Raw genomic sequence first — 21515 nt, 5'->3', positions numbered from 1 at the left:
TGATAGATATTCAGGTTAATGAAATAATGTGATGATCTAAAAATAATGTTATAATCTAAAACATAGGAGGTGTAGTCCTCTTGAAATTAGAGAAGGATGTGGAAAAGGAAGAAATAGTGACATTTAGTGGAACAGGATATGTAATGTACTAGTAAAGAGACTGAAATTTTTTACAGGGATCTCTGCACATCTCAGATGGGACATGATGGATTGCATACAGAACTTCATCGGCATCTAATCCTTTCACAAGTTACTGCTAAATTGGGATCCTAGAACCTTAGCTTCTAGCTTTCAAGCTCCTGGCTGCGAGTGACAGGATAAATAGGAGGAAAAAGCTTTGTCTGTGACTTCCAACCCTGTACCAGATTGACAGCGTGCCTCGCTTGGCCTAGACAATTCCACACCAATGCCAAAACCCATGGGGTGGGTGAAGAGTCAGTGTAGATGCTTTAAGGACATGGCCATTATAAATCATACACTTGAGCTGCAGGAGGCTGGCACTGCCTGACCAAGAAGCCCTACCCGGGGCTGAGGAGCTGCCTCCCAACCCACCCCCTTGCAGGCTCCTCAGCACAGAGAAGGCAACTCCCTGCTGTCACTTACAGGCTAAAATTAAAAGACAAGAAATAGTGACAGGCTAGGCCCCCCCGTACGACCAGGCGCACCCCTCAATAATCCCCACCCCACCCCACCCCACCCCACCAATGGCCCGCTGCTCCCTTACGGTGTATGGCCGGGGGCGGCGAGTAGTGGGGCCGCAGCTCCTGGGCGCCCCCCTGGCGGCGGCTGTGCGCGCTGCTGCTCACGTAGTTGCTGGGGAAAATGCCAACGCGCTGGTCGATCCGCCCCGTCCACCAGCCCTCGTCCCCGGACACGAGCGAGTCCCGGGACAGCACCTGCACCACGTCCCCCGGCCGCAGGCTCAACTCGTCGTCGCCGCACGCCTCGTACTCGAACACTGCGGTCCAGAGCGGCCCGCCCGCAGGGGGCTCCTCTGCCGGGCTGCTGCTGCCGCCGCCGTCGGCCCCCGCCTCCGGCTGCGGGCTGGTGCTGCGCGCTGTGAAGGGCTCCATGGAGCGGCTGCTCCATAGGGGGAGGCGCCCGCAAAAGCCGGGCGCCGCCGCCGTGGCCACTGCTCATGCAGCCGGACCCGGGGCGCCTCCAGGCAGCGCAGCAGGTACGGGCGGGGTGTCGCAGGGACTTCCTTAGCCCAGTCTGGGCACGGGCACGGGCACGGGCACGGGCACGGGCAAGTGCCGGGCACCCTTGAGCCGCCGCCGCGCCCCCCACCTTCTGCTGCCGCGCATCCTCAGCCACCTGACTCTGCTCCCGCAGCTTCAGCTCGGGAGCGCGATCCCCGCCCGCTCTGCCAGATGGTCATCTCTATTGGCTGATGAGTTGTCCATCAGCACTTCCCCTACCTGATTGAAGATACTCAGCCACGCCCCTCCCTGGGAAATCCCCACCCACCCGGTACTGCTGTCTCGCGCTCACCGGCTTTCTCCCAGTTGGCCCTACGCCCCGTCAGTGGTAGGTTTTCATTGGCTTGACGGCTCACGTCAGTTAGACCGCTAGAGCACCGCCCCTTCTTCCACTTTGCGGCGTAGGACTCTATTCTCTGCGTTGCTCGTTTCATTGGCTCGCTGGGTGTGGAGGCGTGTACCATGAGATGAAACGCCTCATTTGGATTGGGCAATTGTCCCCGCGGAGAACGTTTGTTTGTTTGCTATTGGTTGGGACGAGGGTTCAAGTAAGACACTGCCGTCCAACTGCGGCTTTAGCCGACGTCACGTCGGTGGGCGCACCTGCTGCGGCGTCGGAGAGGCAGAGTCAGCAGTAACCGCGGGAAGTGGTGTCTGGCAGGTTCAGCGCGAGGCTGAGCCGGAGGGCGGTGCTGCGCCCCCTCACCGCTCTCCGGCGGGTGTGAGTCACGAGCGAATCCATGGCACGTCTCGGGGGTGCGAGTCCGTGGCTCCTCAGCGCGGTCACAGTCCTTCTCCTCCCAGCCCCTGCAGCTTGCGGGGTGCGGCACGGGCTCGCGGCTCGTGAGCTGCTGCTGTGCTGTATGAGCCCGACACCGCCCCCAGCGGCGGCAGCCTCTCGGGCCTGCCTGTGAGTCCTACAGATTTAGGGCATCCAGCCACCGCCATCTAGAGCTTCATGGCAGTCACGGGGGCACAGCCGCTGGAACTTTCACATAGCAGCGGCTGGACGGAGCTCGTGTGCCTCTGTTCTGGGCGTGCAGGCCCTACCAGGTGACTTTAGAAAGACTTGGGAGCCGTGTAGGACTTATGACAATGGACGAGCAGCGTTCGAGTAGCAGTCGGGGTAGCGCCCTCTCACCGTCCCCACACACACCACCACTTCGTTATTACAGCCTAAGAACTGTGATGGTTATAGTGGAGAGAGCAGCAAAGCATTTCCATTGCACAAAGAGCAAATTGGTTCCTTTAAAAAAAAAATGTCAAGCAGCCATTTAAACTAGGGCTGTGACGTGAATACAAATTGTGCAAATAAACAATAATTTCTATTAATGGTGTGATTAATTGCACTGTTAAAATAAATGGTAGTATATTATTATTTGGATGTTGTCAACATTCTAAAATATATTTGTATTTTAATTACAACAGAATATAAAATGTACAGTGCTCACTTTATTATAAATATTTGTACTGTAAAAAACAAAAGAAATAGTATTTTTCAACTCACCTAATACAAGTACTGTAGCGATATCTGAACTTACCAGTGTAGAATTATGTACACAAAAAGGCATTGTTTTATTTTTCAGTGTAGACTTTAGAGCCTACAAGTTTATTCAGTCCTACTTCTTGTTCAGCCAATTGCTCAGACAAACAAGCTTGTTTACATTTGCAGGTGATAATGCTGCCCACTTCTTGTTCACAATCGCCAGAAAGTGAGAACAGGTATTCGCATGGCACTGCTGTAGCCGGCATTGCAAGATATTTACATGCCAGATGTGCTAAAGATTCATATGTCCCTTCGTGCTTCAACCACCATTCCAGAGTACACAGTCCGTGTTGATGATGGGTTCTGCTTGATAATGATCCAAAGCAGTAGTGACCGATGCATGTTCAGTTTCGTTATCTGAGTCAGATGCCACCAGCAGAAGGTTGATTTTCGTTTTTGGTGGTTTGGGCAGGGGCGGCAACAGGCACCAGCATGCCAAGCGCGTGCCTGGGGCGGCAAGCCACAGGGGGCGCTCTGCCGGTTGCTGTGAGGGCGGCAGGCAGGTTGCCTTCAGTGGCATGCCTGCAGAGGGTCTGCTGGTCCTGCGGCTTCAGCAGACCTCCCACAGGCGTGCCGCCGAATCCGCGGAACTGGGGACCTCCTGCAGGCAAGCCGCCGAAGGCAGCCTGCCTGCCGTACTTGGGGCGGAAAATACCTAGAGCTGCCCCTGGGTTTGGGTTCTGTAGTTTCTGCATTGGAGTGTTGCTCTTTTAAGACTTCTGAAAGCACACTCCACACCTCGTCCCTTTCAGATTTTGGAAGGCACTTCAGATTCTTAAACCTTGGGTTGAGTGCTATAGCTATCTTTAGAAGTCTCATATTGGTACCTTCTTTGCATTTTGTCAAACTGCAGTGGAAATGTTATTAAAATGAACATGCTGAGTCGTCATCTGAGACTGCTCTAACATGAAATATATGGCAGAATGCAGGTAAAACAGAACTGGGGACATAGAGTTCCTTCCCAAGAAGTCACATATTTTATTAACACTTTTTTTAATGAGTATCATCAGCGTGGAAGCATGTCTTCTGGAATGGAGACCAAAGCATGAAGGGGCATATGAATGTTTAGCGTATCTGGCATGTAAATATCTTGCAGTGCCTGCTACAAGAGTGCCATGCGAACACTTGTTCTCTCTTTCAGGTGACATTGTAAATAAGAAGTGGGCAACATTATCTCCTGTAAAGGTAAACAAACTTGTTTGTCTTAGTGATTGGCTGAACAAGAAGTAGGACTGAGTGGATTTTGTTTTGTTTTTTAGTGTAGTCATGTAACAAACAAAAAATCTATATGTATAAGTTGCACTTTCACAATAGAGAGATTGCAGTACAGTACTTGTATAGGTGAATTGAAAAATACTATCTGTTGTTTTTACAGTGCAAATATTTGTAATAAAAATGTAAAGTGAGCAGTGTACACTTAGTACTATCTTGCAATGAAGTCATATATTGAAAATGTAGGAAAACATCCAAATATTTAATAAATTTCAGTATATTCTATTGTTTAACAGAGTGATTAAAACTGATCACGATTGAGTTTTTTGACTTAATCATACAAGTTAACTGCAATTAAACGACAATCCTAATTTAAACCCTTCATACAAACTCAGTGCTACCATAGGATAAGCAGGAGCTCACTTGACTTTTCAAGGGCACTTCTCCATCTGTGGTGTTTTGTTTTGTTTTGTTTTTGTTTTCCCCCTTGGCTCTTGTTTTCTCCCTGGTTGTTTCTTCTCTTGTTCCATCCCTTTCTCTTTCAGCTTAATGTTATATCATCTTGTTGTGCTCTTGCTCACTTTACCGAGCTGCCTCATAACGTTTCTCCTCTGACTGTTTCCCAGTCTCTCTCCCTGGGGGATCTTGTTCCTATCAATAAATGTTTTCTAAACTTGCTTCCTTCTACTTGTCCAAAGCCAGCTATTTCTGACTGGCTCTCCAAAATGCCCATATCCATCTGTCCAAGGTATTTCTAAAGATACCATGATTTTAGTATCTAATGCAGTTCCCAACTCTCATGCCAAATCCAATTGTCTTAGAAACTTTCTGATTGTGTGTCTGTTGCTGATAAAGGAACAGGGCCGTCCTTAGCCATAGGCAGAATAGGCAGCTGCCTAGGGCACCACTAGGTCTAGGGGCACGGCTCTGTGAGAGCCTGAACAGACGGGAAGCAGTGGAGCATGTAAGAGCAGAGTTGCTGGGTCTTAGAGAAAGCTGAATGCAGCACAGTCTGAGGGAGGAGATTGGCTGCTGGTGTCTCTGTGAAGGGGTGGGAGAAGGAAATCACCTGTGAGTGTGATTCTTTCCCACTGGCGTGAGGTGAGGGAGACTCAGTGGCTCTGGCAGTATCCTTTGTTGTCCTCCATAACATCCATTCTTTTCCCCTCTGCCCCAGAGTACTCCCCCCCCACCCCGTTTCTCCCTCCCCCTCACGGAGCACCTCTCTCTTCCCCCTCCCCTCCATCAGGACTAGGTTGGTGAGGTGCTGGTGGGGAGGGGAGACTGGCTGGCTGCCTGCTGAGGAATGAAAGTGAAAGTAACTCACTTCCTCAGCAGGCAGCCAGGATTGGAAGGGTCGCACAGCGCGGGCTGGGGATAGCCAGATAGCATGTGTGAAAAATCAGGACAGGGGGTTGGGGTAGGGTGAGCAGATGTCCCACTTTTATAGGGCCAGTCCCAATTTTTGGATCTTTTTCTTATATAGGCTCCTATTCCACCCCCCCGCACCCCAATCCTGATTTTTCACACTTGCAGTCTGGTCACCCTAGATAGGGGTAATTGGTGCCTATATAAGACACAGCCGCAAATATCAGGACTGGCCCTATAAAATCAGGACGTCTGGATCCGCTCACCCTAGCTGGGGAGCGCATCTCTCCCCTGGGCTGGCAGTGATCTATCTCATCCGGGGGGAGCTGCACAGGGCAGGATGAACTGCTGTGGCTCCATGGATGCCCCGTCCCTGAGATCAGATGTTGTGCTAACTTCACCATGGTCTGTTGGGCTAGCGGTGGTGCCCATTGGCGTGTGATCGGACCTGAGGGTTTGCTGCTGCTGTTGCCACTCTGCACCCCAAGAGGTGGATTTTGGGGTCCTGCAGTTTTCCATCTATCTCCTCCTCTACTGCAGCTGTTGGACCAGCAGGCTGGGGGGTGAGCCAAGCATGAAAGCAGTACTGTGTTGCCATTTAAAGTGTCATTTAACAACTTTGTTTGCCAAAAATGCTTGCTAACAATCCTGAATTCAATTTCAATATTTTTTTTTAAAAATCAACATCTTAGCCAAAAACAGAAAATTAAGTGGTTGACAATTATTTGTGACAAGTTTGGTATGGGGAAGGGAGTGGGCCAGTTTTCATCAGAGAAACAAAAAATGTTGACTGACTTTTCTGCTAAATAGAGCCCTCCAACAACTGTAATATGCTCATCTCCTTACTAATGTATAGGGCAGGGGTCGGCAACCTGCGGCATACGTGCCAAAGGTGGCACGCGAGCTGATGTTTGATGGCATGCAGCGGCGAGCTGAGCGGCTCAGCCCACCACTGCTCTGGGGTTCCGGCTGCTGCCCCGTTGGCACCCAGGGTCCTGGAAGCCGGCCCCACTCAGCATCCACTGCTGGCTTGGGGACCCCCAAGGAACCCCAGGCTATCAGCAGCTGAGCAGGCCGGTAGCTGAGACCCCAGCTGAGCCACTCGACCCACTGTCGGCCTGGGGTTCCATTCATTCAGCTGGCAGCAATCTGAGCGGGACTAAATTCAACAAAATATGAAAACAAGAGCAACTAATGACAAAGTGCAAGAGCCTAGAGCAGTGGCCCCAACTTTTTTCGTTTGGCGGGCGCCGGATGAAGGACCATGGTGGCGGACGAGCATCCGCCAAAATGATGCCAAATTTTGGCGGCATTTCGGCAGATGCTCGTCCTCCGGCCAGTACGTGGGTGCCCTGAGAGGCTCCTGCGGGCACTGGGGCACCTGCGGGCACCACATTGGGGACCCCTGACTTAGAGAGCCTCCTGAAGCATGGTGATCGTTTTGATTTAAATGGACTTGAACTGTACAAAGAATTGAGTTGTTGCCACATGCAAAATCCATGATGGACATTGTACACTTTATTCATACTAGCAAACTTGTTGACAGATATCCTAATGTGTACATTGCTACTCGTATTCTACTGATAATTCCTGTACCAATAGAATCAGGAGAACGGAGTTTTTCAAAACTAAATCTCATTAAAAACTATCTCCGCTCTATAATGAGTCAGGAACACTTGACTGGTCTTGCTATTCTTGCAATCGAACAAGACATCACTTTGTCTTTGTCATACGATGACACTATTACTGATTTTGCAGCCAAAAAAGCCATAAAGATTGCTTTTAATTAAAAACTAATCCTTGTTTCAATACCTCTTCATATAAATTTCCAATAAAATGTTGACAAATTAAAAAAATGATATTTGCATCATTCTGACAAATCAGAATTTTTTCTATAGTGCTACTTCTTTAGTGCTAGTCCATCAGCATTACAGTGTGCTTAATTAAGTTAAACTGGTTTTAATAACATGCTTATGGCAAGTTTTCCAATACTGTAAACTTATGTTTGTGTTGCTAAGAGCAAGACCAGCACGGGGGCACCAGTTTAATAATCTCGCCTAGGGCACCATAAATCCTAAGGACGGCCCTGTAAAGGAACACCAGCCAATGTCCTTTGCTTAAACAGAAAGAAAAATCATATAATTCCTTGTGCCCTTTTTACTCCCACTCAGTGGCTATACTGAAGGCAGTGGTAAAGGCTGATTAAATTAATCCCTTACTTCATTCTCAAGAGAGTGCCTAGACCCTGAGTTAGGATCCAAATTTACCTCCTTTGGGTTTGACTTTATACCTAACTCAAAAACATTTGTAAGCAGAGTCAGGATAAGCTCTACCCTGACATCTGGTGGAAAGAATGTCAGAGAGTGTATTTGCATAGGCACGCCTACCCTATCCCAGACTGCTGAGCGGTGGGACTGCTTGGTGACAAATGACTCACCCTCAGTTGGGTAGTGCTTGCTAGACAAGGGACATGGGTTCCAAAACCCAGTGAACTGAGAGAGGCTGGGGACAGGTATCTGTGCTGGGTGGTGCAGGCTCCTTGTGGAGCCTGAAGCACTAGTTGCACCCCCTCCTCTCTCCACTGTGGAATGTCAGAGTTGATTTTTTTTATTCCCTTAAGAATCTAAAGACAGGTTACTGAGCTGAATGCACTTTGGGTTAATGGTGCACTAGCACTGGGGCTCCCCCACTAAGACCTGAGATCACTAAGAGTTGAAATCACAAAAGAGCTGAAATGACTGAGCTGAGAGCACTGAGTACTGTGCTAACTAGTGGGGGAGCCTGAAGATATACTGTGGAACAGAGCAGCTGGCGGAGTGGAGCAGTTGTGGGGATGGCTGGCGCGGATCACGGGACAGCTGGTGGCAGCAGAGCGGCTGGCAGAGCGGAGTAGCTGTGGGACGAGTGGAGCGGCCCACAGAGCAAGCGGAGCTGAGCAGTTTTGCAGAGCGGCTCATGGAGCAGAGCAGCTAGTGGAGCGGAGCAGTTCCTGAGGACGGCTGGAGGAGCAGAGTGGAGCAGCTGGTAAAGCGGAGCAGTTCGTGGAGAAGGCGGAAGCAGAACCCACGGAGAGGCAGGGCAGTTGGCCCCGGACCACGTAAGGTGCCCCTTTCTACCTAGGCTGGGGGGGAGGGACCTCTACAGATAAACTCTTGAACTCTGGGGTGGCATTGACCAGAGACTTTTGGGTTGTTGGACTTTGGGGTGATTGGACTTAAAACCCTAAGGGGAAAAAGAACAGTGCCAAATGTACTTGGAGGTGGGTTTTTGTTTATGGTTTGTGTTATAACCCTGTTTGTGGTGTTTCTCCAATGGGATGCCGCATTGATTACTTCCTTTATTAAAAATATTTTGCTACACTCAGACTCTGTGCTTGCGAGAGGGGAAGTATTGCCTCCTAGAGGCGCCCAGGGGTGTGTGGTATGTGAGTGTCCCAGGTCACTGGGTGGGGGCTCGAGCCGGTTATGCATTGTGTTACTGAAACGGAACCCCTGGATACTGAACCCGGCCCTTGTTGCTGCCAACTCAGAGGGGCAGAAGGGTTACACATTAATGTAATGTAAGATTTGCCTTCCCTCAAACCAGGGTTTCTTTCAGTGACCTCCTCCCTAAAGGACTGCTCCCTGCTTCCCTTCCATCCAAGGTGGAGTCACTTTGGCATGGTGAGTCAGCAGACTCAGCAGCTTTATATACCCTACCACCTGCTAATGGATGAGTCAACCAAAGAGCCTTGTTTCTCTTTTACATTATCATTATAATGTCATGGCAGTATCACTACAGTTCAGATGCACCATGATTTCTATTTTAACTTGTTTTGCATTAGAGAATTATTTCAACATGTTTATTGTAGGTTGGGAAGTGCTTGAATTTTCTAGGGTATTCTTTTGGAAAAACAACCAGTTAGAGCTTCGTTATAACTATTTCAAAAAGAACCATAAATGACCAAAAATTTTGCATTGCTTTTCCACAATCTTCAGAGCTCTTATTACTGACCTTGGAAAATGAGTGATGTATAACATTTTTTGTAAATGTCATATGCCCCTCAGTTTATCTATTTGATATTAACCTGGCAGAATGCTAAGAATTGAATCAAAGAAGACTGTAAAGGGGAAAACTGATGGGGGAAAAAGCAGTGGCAAAGATAAGAATCCTTGAGGAAACCATAGGTGGACCTATCAGTTAAGGAATACCTCTTTGTCTGGTTCAGTCTGTGCTAGAATGGCTTGCTCTTCCCAAGGCTGAGCCTAGAATCAAAGAGGATCCTAAATCTTGGGGCAGGGGGGAAGGAGAGGTTGGTTGAATGAGTAACCAAGGGCTACCCAGAGTGTGTCACTGAATGCTGAGAGATGGACTGAGACACACAGAGACAGGGAGCCTGCTTCAGCAGAACAGGCTGCGTTTCCCTACCAGAGATGGAATTAGGAAAATTTACAAAAGCTGGCAAGGAAAGTTTGTGTAAGTAAGGCCCATGCATGTAAGCCTTTTAATGCTTTTGCCTAAACAGACATTTTACCAATGCTCTAAGTGCTTAGTACCTTTCAGGAATGAATAAATAATGCTTTGTTTTGAAGACACTTTCTGTGTCATTGCAAACTTTATACAGACAAAGGCTCCTAAGGGAAACTATTACAGGTCAAAACCAAGTCATGACCGTGTGATTAAGACAGTTGGGAATTAGGGGCTACTGCCCAGAGATCCAATCTAAGAGTGGTTGAACTATGTGGTTCTACCCAGAGCAAGATCCAGGAAGCCAGGCATGTCACCGATGGGGAGCACTCAAGAGGAATAAAAGAATCTAAGACACAGTTCACCCTGTAGTAATGAAACTGACCAGGACCTCTCAGACCTTAGATTTTAGAAATAAGTTAAGGAGAGGTTACTTCAATCAGAGTTAGAAATAGAACCTAGATTTTTAATGACACACACATTAGCTGGGGCTTTAAAGGGCCAGTCACCCAATCCTGCTGATGTTCCTTGGGGAAGTGTATTGTATACAACTGTAAAATACCATTTTTCTAGTTTTCTTTTTGGAAAAAAAATTGGCTTGCTTAAATCATACAATAAAAAGTCATACAATAAGAAAACATCCTTCAAAGCAGGTTTTGTAATTTAAAAAAATCATTAAATCATCAGTAAATTATGTGACAAACTAAGTACAAATCGTCCACCTTTCTGTCATTCTCATATTTTGACCGCTAATGTTGCACATTGGAAAGTCTGAAGATTCAGAGGTATGATACAGATGACCCAGGTTTACTTAGTCATGTACTATATCTAACTGCAGTAGTTTGAAAAACAATAGACAAGTCTGCCACCTTGTGGAATTGCTTGATACTGTAACAGACTTTCAACTGCAGGTTTAAAAAAGAGATGTTTTCTTGGTAATTAGGTAAATAAAGTAAAAGGTTCTTGGAACTAATATTTCAGTCAGTAAAACTCAGACTAGCCAGTGGGTTCCTGGCCAATGGGAGCGGGGTGGTGCCTGCAGGCGAGAGCCGGGTGCAGCTACTTGTGCACCTCTGCCTAGAAGCCAGACCTGGTGCAGGCCGCTTCAGGCGCAGTGTGGTCTGTGATGCCAGGACAGGCAGGAAGCCTGCCTCTGCACCTGAGGCCCCAACCCCTTTCTTCAGCTCTGAGGCCCCCCCGCAAACCCAAAGTCCCTCCTGCATGCTAAACCCCTCATCTCTGGCTCCACCCCAGAGCCTGCACCCAGAGTCCTGACCTCCCTCCCTGCCCCAGCCCTAAACCCCTCCAAACCTGGAATCCCTTCTGCATCCCAAACCCCTCATCCCTGGCCCCACCCCAGAGCCTGCATCCCCAGCCCAGAGGCCTGACCCCCTCCCCACCCGAAACCCTTCTTCCCCAGTTCCGATGGGTTGCGGGCATCAACAGTTTTCTTCACCTGGGTCCCTAGAAAAAGAGTTTGAAAACCACTGATCCAAGGAGCTGTCCCAGACTGAGGTGTCAATAGAGGAGGTTTTGGAACAAATTGATAAATTAATCAGGAATAAGTCACCAGGACCAGATGGTTTTCACCTAAGAGTTCTTTGAAGGAACTCAAATATGAAATTGCAGAACAACTAAGTGTGGTCTGTAACCTATCATTGAAATCAGCTTCTATGCCAGATGACTGGATGATAGCTAACATTCTTAAAAAACTCCAGAGGCTATCCTGGCAAGTACAGGCCAGTAAGCTTAACATCAGTAACAGGCAATTTGGTTGAAACTATAGTAAAGAACAGAATTATCACATACATAGATTAACATGATTTGTTGGGGAAGTGTCAACACGGCTTTTGTTAAGGAAAATCATGTCAAAGCCATCTACTAGAATTCTTTGAAGATGTCAACAAGCATGTGGGGACAAGGGTGATCCAGTTCATATAGTGTACTTGGACTTTCAGAAAGCTTTTGACAAGGTCCCTCACTAAAGACTTTTAAGCAAAGTAAGCAGTGATGGGATAAGAGGGAAGGTACTCTTGAGGATCAGTAACTGATTAAAAGACAGGATACAAAGGGTAGGAATAAACTGTCAGTTTTCAGAAGGGAGAGGTAAATAGTTGTGTCCCCTAGGGGTCAATACAGGGAGCAGTGCTGTTCAACATATTCATAAATGATGTGGAGAAAGGAGTACACAGTGAGGTGGCAAAGTTTGCAGATGATACAAAATTATTCAAAATAGTTAAGTCCAAAGCAGACTGTGAAGTTTTACAAAGGGATCTCACAAAACTGAGTGACTGGACAACAAAATGGCAGATGAAATGTAATGCTAATAAATGCAAAGTAATGCATATTGGAAAACATCCCAGTTATACCTACCAAAATGATGGTGTCTAAATTAGCTGTTACCACTCAAGAAAGAGATCTTGGTGTCGTGAATAAGTTCACTGAAAACATCCGCTCAATATGGAGCAGCAATCAAAAAAAGCTAACAATGTTAGAAACCATTAAGAAAGAGATAGATAAGACAGTAAATATCATGCCACTATATAAATCAATGGTACTGTACTCCCACACCTTGAATAGTGTGTGCAGTTCTGGTCATCCCATCTCAAAAAAGATATATTAGAAATGGAAAAGGTACAGAGAAGGGCAACAGAAATGATTAAGGGTATGGAACAGCTTCCATGAACTCCACCAGAGAGGTCCTTTGGGGCCATCTGCCTGTCCCAAGTTAGGATAAAGGAGGAGGGTTGGGCGTGGGGCTAGCAACTCCACCCCGTAAAAAAATCAACCTGCTACAGAAACACCAACAATAGAGACAACAGAGACTTTTACCGTGGAAAAAGAAGGGTCTTCAATTCGAAGATGCATGACGCTGGGTGGTAAAAGCCGTAAGGAAGCCACTAAGCCGATTACCTTTCTTGCAACCAGGAGGATTACCATAGGCACATAGAACGTGAGGACCATGTACGAATCAGGAAAGACGGCGCAGGTTGCAGCAGAGATGAGGAGCAACAACCTGACCCTATTAGGCATTAGTGAGACAAGATGGACGCAAGTGGGGCAGAGACGACTGTTGACAGGAGAGTTGTTGCTGTATTCAGGACATGAAGAGAGTGAAGAAATCAGAAGGAGAAGATGGGGTTGGAAAGGATATACACTACGCAAGCAGCCAACTAACATCACCAGACAGGCACTGCGATGGAACTCTCAAGGCAAGCGGAAAAGAGGCCGTCCAAGAAACACCTGGTGACGTGACCTTCAGGCTGATGGCAAAAAAAATGGGCTATACCTGGAACCAGTTAGACCGAATGGCCCAGGATAGAGGACTCTGGAGATCTGTTGTTGGCGGCCCATACCCTGATTGGGGTGATGGGCATGAGTGAGTGAGTGACAGCTTCCATGTGAGGAGATATTAAAAATACTGGAACAGTTCAGCTTGGAAAAGAGATGACTAAGAGGGCGGGGGGGTTGATAGAGGTCTATAAAGTCATGAACAGTGTGGAGAAAGTGAATAAGGAAGTGGTATTTACCCTTTCACACCAAGAACCAGGGTCACCCAATGAAATTAATAGGCAGGAAGTTTAAAACAAACATAAGGAAGTACTTCTTCACATAATGCACAGTGAACCTGTGGAACTCATTGCCTGGGTATGTGGTGAAGGCCAAAACTATAATTGGGTTCAAAAAAGAATTAGATAAGTTCATGGAGGACAGATCCATCAATGGCTATTAGCCAAGATGTCAGGGCTGCAGCTCATGCTCTGCGTGTCCCTAAGCTTCTGATTGCCAGATGCTGGGGCTGGATGACAGGAGATGGCTCACTTGATAATTGCCCCTGTTCTGTTTATTCCCTTTGAAGCATCTGGCATTGGCCACTGTTGGAATACAGGATATTGAGCTAGATGGACCATTGCAAGAACAGCAGCAGCTCACAGCAGAGAATAACTTCTGCGATTCTGCCTTTTGCCCATCAGACGTTGCTGTAGCAATAGAACACAGAAGCAGCTCCCTGCCAGAGAGGGAAGAGAGAGAGCCTGCTTTTCAGTGCTTGTCAGGCCACGTCAGGAAACAGGGGCTATGGGGAGACAAACAGTGTGGGGGAGGGGGGGTCAGACAGGGGCTCAGAAGGGCTAGCGGGGGAGGACAAAGTGGGGCAGCGACTGAATGGTAATGGAGGCACAGGGCCATGGGCGGAGGGAGGTGCAGGGCCACGTGGTGATGAGGGAGGGAGTGCAGATCTACATGTGGACAGGGGAGAGGGTGGATGGGGGGACAGAGCCACATGGCAACAGGGAGGGAGGGGTGTTGAGCCACATGGGATGGAGGGAGTGGGTTTCTGAGTGGAGCTGGAGGGACTTGGATAGGGGGTACAGAGACACATGGGGGTGCAGGAATACATGGGGGCAGGGGCAAATGTGCTTGACCGAATGGGGGAGGCTAGGGCTAGCCAGGGTCTGCAAGGGGGAAGCTCCCTAACAATTCCTCCCCACCCCCCAAAAAAACCTGTTCCATACTTTTCCCACCCATACCCAACAACCCTCCAAGTTCACACCCAGGCTCCTTCCCAACAATTTACCTCCGTGTCCCTCAGCTACTCAGTTACCCCTGACTCCTCCAAGCCTTTGCACTGCTTCTGAGGGGTGTGGGAAATACGGTTCTGTATTGTAGTTTAAATGAATTATTATGAAGAGTTCTGTATTAATATGCCTAGTAAGGAATCTGTTTGTCAAAAAACATTTCCTGAATCTTTTTTGTTGTTTGTATTGTTAGACATACTCGCTGAAATTTTAGTTTAATTCATTTATTTTGAAATAAATGACCAAAAATAATTGAAACTGGTGTGATTATATTGTGTTATTTTGACAAATAAAATATGCAGAATTTTGCAGAATTTTAAAATATTGTGCATAGAATTTTTATTTTTTTGTGGCAGAATTTTTTATTTTTGGCACAGAATTCCCTCATATATACTGGAGTAAACAGTGAGCTGTATTGTTAAAGCTTTTATGAGCTCTGAAACAAGTATGACACCTGGGCTTAGCCTGCTTAGATGTAGCCCAATCTTGCAAAGTGCTGAGCGCCCTCAACTCTAACTGAATCCAGTCCTGTTCCCATTTCAGTCAATGGCAAAATTCTCAGGGGCAGATCTTCTGAGCTATAATAATTTTCACCTGCTGAGGATCTGTCCTCCAGAAATGAGGATGTTCAGCACCTCTTTCAGGATTAGGTCTGTGATGGGTTCGGCCACTGAGACCCCCTGGGGACTGTCACCTGATGTGCTGAAATGACCTCTGAGCCCATCTTTTTTGCCAACTTGAGACTCCAGAACCCTGCTTTGTTGAGTCAGACACACTAGTCTGCTGCAGTGCAGACCCAGGTCTGAACCACACCCCAAAGCTGCAGGCTTTAACAGAGAACCACTCAGCAGGTTACCTATCTCCATCACCCAGGCACCCAGTTCCCAATGGGATCAAAACCCCAAATAAATCTGTTTTACTCTGTGTAAAGCTTATACAGGGTAAACTCATGAATTGTCCACCCTCTATAATACTGATAGACAGATATGCACAGCTGTTTGCTCCTCCAGGTATTAATCTCTTACTCTGGGTTTGTTAATAAACAAAAGTGGTTTTATTAAGTATAAAAAGTAGGATTCAAGTGGTTTCAAATAATAACAGACAGAACAAAGTAAGTTACGAAGCAAAATAAAACAAAGTACACAAGTCTAAGCCTAATACATTAAGAAACTGCATACAGGTCAATATCACCTTCAGAGGTGTTCCAATAACCTTCTTTCACAGACTAGACTCCTTCCCAGTCTGGGCCCAATCCTTTCCACTTGTACAGTTTCTGTTAGTTCCAGCTCAGGTGGTAACTAGGGGATTTCTCATGACTGGCAACCCCCTTTGTTCTGTTCCACCCCCCTTTTATAGCTCTGCACAAGGTGAGAATCTTTTGTCTCTCTGGGTCTCCACCCCTCCTTCTAAATAGAAAAGCAACAGGTTTAAAATGGATTCCAGTACCAGGTGACACAATCACATGTCACTGTAAGACCTTATTCTCCATTCTTTCAGGGCTGGTCTGCATGTACCCAGGAAGGTTTGCGAGTAAACAGAGCCATTCACAACCAATTATCCTAGTTAGTGAGAGTCATCAAGATTCCAAGCCATTAAGGCCCACACTTTGCATAGTTACAATAGGTCTTCAGTGTAATACTTCATATTTCTAGCTTCAGATACAAGAATGATACATTCATACAAATAGAATGAACACACTCAGTGGATTATAAGCTTTGTAATGATACCTTACAAGAGACCGTTTGCATAAAGCATATTCCAGTTACATTATATTTACGCTCATAAGCATAGTTCCATAAACATATGGAGTGCAACATCACAAGGTCCAATGGGAGTAGCAGGCATTTTAACACCTATCAGAATTTAGCCCTCACAGAATAAAGTGGGGGACAGACCAAGCAAATTAGAGGAAATCAAAGGCCGTTGAGGAGCATATATCATGTCCTGATGGAATGTCTGTCAAGTATGTTCATTGTGGTCATTACTTTTGACCAAGGCTGGATGTCAAAATAAAGGCAACAGACAATAAGAATGAAGGTTTTAAAATGACAGATTACTTTATTTGCATTCTTTGGTGAATATACAGCAGGAGAAATTGCACTATTTTTTATTCTCATGTATACTGTTGTGCAGGTTTTATGAAAGGACATATATTAATCAGTTTTAAAATGAAGATAACTTTCTTAATTTTTACACCAGGGTCACTGCCACCACCATGTTACATTGCATGTTCTGATGCATGTGATTGTCTGATGGGACAAACTCATGCATCACACATTCAGTACAATGTGATAGTGTGATGACATTTTATGGTAAGAGACTAAGAACCATAGGCCAAATTCTTACCCCATTTACATCTATGCATCCCTATTAATTCCTGTGGTGTAAAGTAGCATGGAAGTAAGTGAGGAGAATTTGACCCTTCACATATATGTGGTGGGGGAGGAGGGTGTCATACAAGCATATACATGAACTATTCAGACACTTTTGACCTGACCTCTACCAATTAATCCATCTCCCCAGGAATTCTTACATTCCAATCCCCTGAACAGCTTCAAAAAGCTATCATTTTTTAAAAATCAACCTATCAAAGAGATGTTTCTTTTTTTCCCCCAACGTAAGGAATGTTGCCTCCAGATTACACTGACCAGAGGCCCTAGATGTGCAAGTTTTAGTGATGTGCCAGTGACAGATTTTCTATATATAAATATGTCTGAGATTTAAAGTCTGATTCTCCTAGTCCATTAGTGCTAGAAATTTGAGCTTTATTCAGTTGGGAAGAGGAGATTCCCAGCATCTACGTGGAAGTTCTCTGATAATAGACTTTAAAACTGTAACACTTTTATGTGTAGAAAAGCTATTTTAGGTAATTTGTAGAGGTTTTTATTGCTCCCTCTGAGCCCTGCACAATTGGAGTCATGGTAACTAAGGCATGTGGCTTTACAGGAAGAGGGATCCGAAAAATAACCACAATACATACTTTTGAAACTCTTTAAAACATTTGTAAATATTTTTTCTGTAACTTGTGTGGCAAATACAGTTTGTGTGGGCGGTATAAAGGTTTTATCGCCACTCATTTGGGATGACCTCTGTAATTCACTCATAGCCTCACTGCCCATAAGTAATGCACTCATCTCAACCTCATGCCAATAAAAACTTCACACCAGCATATACTCTCTATAGACTTGATCCTGCTACCATTGAGGACAATGGCAAAACTTCCACTGATTTCCATGGTGCAAGAACAAACTCTTGATCAGAAGTGAGCAGCTAACTGATACTGTAGGCAGGTCACCCATGGGGCTAAAACACTGCATTAAATTCATAGCTTTTTAACAATATTCGGGAAAACCTAGGCTATATTGACATTGTTAAAATCCTGATGCTGGACTATGCTGTGTTGAATAAATGTGTAAAAATGTTATAGTTAGACCATTTCATCTATTCTTCAAGGCTTTTTATGTTGTTATTTCCCGGCATTATGAGGGGCACCTGATCTCTCATACTTTATAGTGTAGCCACGTGAGAGCTGGAGTAAACTGGTAATAAATGTGTCTCCTATTTGTGGAATATTATTGTCTGTAGTATTCCCAGCATATGTCATCGGCCAAACTGGACAGTCTCTACGGAAAAGGATAAATGGACACAAATCAGACATTAGGAATGGCAATATACAAAAACCTGTAGGAGAGCACTTCAACCTCCCTGGCCACACTATAGCAGCCCTTAAGGTGGCCATCCTGCAGCAAAAAAACTTCAGGACCAGACTTCAAAGAGAAACTGCTGAGCTTCAGTTCATCTGCAAATTTGACACCATCAGCTCAGGATTGAACAAAGACTGCGAATGGCTTGCCAATTACAGAACCAGTTTCTCCTCTCTTGGTTTTCACACCTCCACTGCTAGAACAGGGCCTCATCCTCCCTGATTGAACTGACCTCGTTATCTCTAGCTTGCTTGCTAGCACACATATATATACCTGCCCCTGGATATTTCCATTACATGCATCTGAGGAAGTGGGTATTCACCCACGAAAGCTCATGCTCCAAAATGTCTGTTAGTCTATAAGGTGCCACAGGATTCTTTGCTGCTTTTACAGATCCAGACTAACACGGCTACCCTCTGATACTTGAGTGACTCTGTGACTCATAACACCATGCATTCATGCAGTGGACTGCACATTACGTTGTGTCTGCATCAGATCAGGTATTCATTCCCATTAGTTAGATATTGCCTTTTACATATATAGTTTGTTTTTACATTGTGTTGTAACTGAAGAAATTCTCACACAGGCTATTTTTGAACCTGCTGGAGTCACACATGATTTCCTTAGGGCTCCAAGTTATTGTTTTTTGTCAGTTACATGAAATAGCTGCAGTCTACGTAAGACTTATTTTTTTCCCAGTTCCTCAAACCATTAGTACCCTTTCACGTTTCCCCTTAAGAAAAAGGACCTTTGAAACTCTGCCATGTTGCATTATTTAATTTCCTGCATGTATCTGATGAAAGCATGGCCAAAGCAGGCACTGACTAAAGGAAAGAAATAATAGAGAGAATCTGTAGGAAAACCTTAGTGTCAGAGAAAAATAAATTACATAATACTGAAACAATAGGGTAGAAAGAGTGCTGGTGAATGACAATACATATGCTTCTGGAATGTTAGTTTGTTTTTTTATTTTCTAAAGCCAAGATGTTGGGATGGGAGAGGTTTTTAGTTCAGGTTGTATTTTTGCCTGAAATCTGAATTAATCTTATTTGGACATGGTGTACAATTAGGACTTGTGGGTTCTATTCACAGCTCTGCTACTGACTCACAACGGATTCCAGATGACAAGGTATATATCCACATAGGAATTAATACGATTCCCAGTAGCAATAACTCCTGCTCCATGATTGTATTCCTTTCTCAGGTAGGAAGTTATTGTGCAGGAGGAGAAGCAAATAGAAGCGTGGCTCCTGAGCATGCTGTATTGCCAGTGAGGAAGGGGAAGCCAAACATCATAATGGAAAGATAACCCTTCAATACAGCACTGCCTCATTTTTCTGTGGGGTTTATACACCACACAACTTATTAGCACTGCCACCATCAAAATTTCCCTCTAATTAGCATCAGTCAGAAGCTCTGCTAAATTAATTTAATGGAGATTCCTGGGGCTTCTGTCCAGTGGTTCTTAACCTTTGCTGTAGCCTGCACCCCTTTGGTTCTCAAAATATGTTCTTGCACCCCTTATCAAAAATCAAAATATGTTCTCGCACCCCTTATCAAAAGTAGGTCAGTTCTTTAAACCTAGACATATTTTTGTTTGAATATTACAGTAATTATTAAAAAATGTATAATGTTAATAAATACATAGGTTTGATGAAACAAAGTAGTTGTACTTATGTGCCTGTGCTTAATTTGTGTTTTCGATGATTTACCTTCTAAAAAAATCTAGCATGTCTCACACCCCCAGAAAGGGCATCTCGCACCTCCAGGGGGTGTGTACATGCACCCCAGGTTAAGAACCATGGCACTAGTTAATCCCTTTTACCCTTGACTTGCTCTTCCCCCAAAAGAGTAAAACGTGACTTATTACTTTATTATTAAAACCGTTCCGTGGTGGCAGGGGATTTACTTCTTGTATCCGTGAGCTAAATCTGCCAATGCTGACTACCTGGTCTGGTCTACGCTACGGGTTTATACTGAATTTAGCAGCATTAAACCGATTTAGCCCTGCACCCGTCCACACAACGAGGCCCTTTATATCGATATAAAGGGCTCTTTAAACTGGTTTCTGTACTCCTCCCCGATGAGAGGAGTAGCGCTGAAATCGGTATTGCCATGTCGGATTAGGGTTAGTGTGGCCGCAAATCGACGGTATTGGCCTCCGGGCGGTATCCCACAGTGCACCATTGTGACCGCTCTGGAAAGCAATCTGAACTCGGATGCACTGGCCAGGTAGACAGGAAAAGCCCCGCGAACTTTTGAATTTCATTTCCTGTTTGCCCAGCATGGAGCTCTGATCAGCACGGGTGGTGATGCAGTCCCAAATCCAAAAAGAGCTCCAGCATGGACCATATGGGAGATACTGGATCTGATCGCTGTGTGGGGAGACAAATCTGTTCTATCAGAGCTCTGTTACAGAAGATGAAATGACAAAGCATTTGAAAAAATCTCCAGGCTATGATAGACAGAGGCCACGGCAGGGACTCAGCACACTGCTGCGTGACAAGCGTAACGGAAAGCCAAAGAATCAAATGGAAGCTAATGGAGGGAAGGAGGGAGGGGGGACTGAGGACTCCAGCTTTCCCACAGTCCCCGCAGTCTCCGAAAAGTATTTGCATTCTTGGCTGAGCTCCTAATGCCTGTAGGGTCAAAAACATTGTCCCAGGTGGTTCAGAGTATATCTCGTCAATTTACCACCCCTCTCCCCCCGTGAAAGAAAAGGGAAAAAAATAGTTTCTTGCCATTTTTCAATGTCACCGTATGTCTACTGCATGCTGCTGGTGGACGCGGTGCTGCGGCGCTGAACAGCAGCATCCCCTCCCCTTCCTTTCCTGATGGCAGACGGTACAAAATGGTGGAAAACCGTCATCATCCTGTGAGTGCTATTGACTGGCCTCAGTGAGGTCGGCCGGGGGCACCTGGGTAAAAATGGGAATGACTCCCTGTCATTCCTGGCAGATGGTGCAAAATGCTGGGTAACCATCCTCATCATAGCAGCTGGAGCCTGAGCTCCATCAGTGCCCCCCCCCCACTTTCATAATATAAAGAAAAGATTCTGTACTCCCTATCATTGCAGCTGGAGGCTGCGCTCCTCTCCCTTTCACCCTTTAATGTCCTACCTGGACTATCATAGCAGCTGGAGGCTGCCTCCCCCTCATTTTATCTCACTAAAAACTCAGTGTTTCTTATTCCTGCATTCTTTATAACTTCATCACACACATGGAGGGACACTGCCACGGTAGCCCAGGAGGGGTGTGGGAGAAGGGAAGCAATGGGTGGGGTTGTTGCAGGGGCACCCCCTAGAATGGCATGCAGCTCATCATTTCTGCGGGATCTTTGGGGCTCTGACCCGGAGCGGCTGTGCTCTCTGACTCTCTAGTACACTTGCCACATATTCTAGGCAGGACTGACTCTATTTTTAGACAAAACATAAAGAAGGGAATGATCTGGGGAATCATTC

At 46.0% G+C, this 21515-nt stretch overlaps 1 protein-coding gene across 1 annotated transcript in view; it reads right to left on the bottom strand.

The window, feature by feature from the left end:
• MAP3K9 (mitogen-activated protein kinase kinase kinase 9) overlaps positions 1-1073 on the bottom strand; it is a 61505-nt gene extending 60432 nt beyond the window's left edge. Inside the window, exon 1 of the mRNA XM_030559670.1 lies at positions 725-1073. Within this exon, the coding sequence (XP_030415530.1) occupies positions 725-1073 (349 nt within the window). The remainder of the gene's footprint in view (positions 1-724) is intronic.
• Positions 1074-21515: the final 20442 nt, after the last annotated feature.

This window comes from Gopherus evgoodei, chromosome 4 (genome assembly GCF_007399415.2).
Source record: "Gopherus evgoodei ecotype Sinaloan lineage chromosome 4, rGopEvg1_v1.p, whole genome shotgun sequence".
In the NCBI taxonomy this organism is placed as follows: domain Eukaryota; kingdom Metazoa; phylum Chordata; order Testudines; family Testudinidae; genus Gopherus; species Gopherus evgoodei.
The sequence above is the reverse complement of the archived record's forward strand: the minus strand, read 5'-3'. Positions and strand labels throughout refer to the sequence as shown.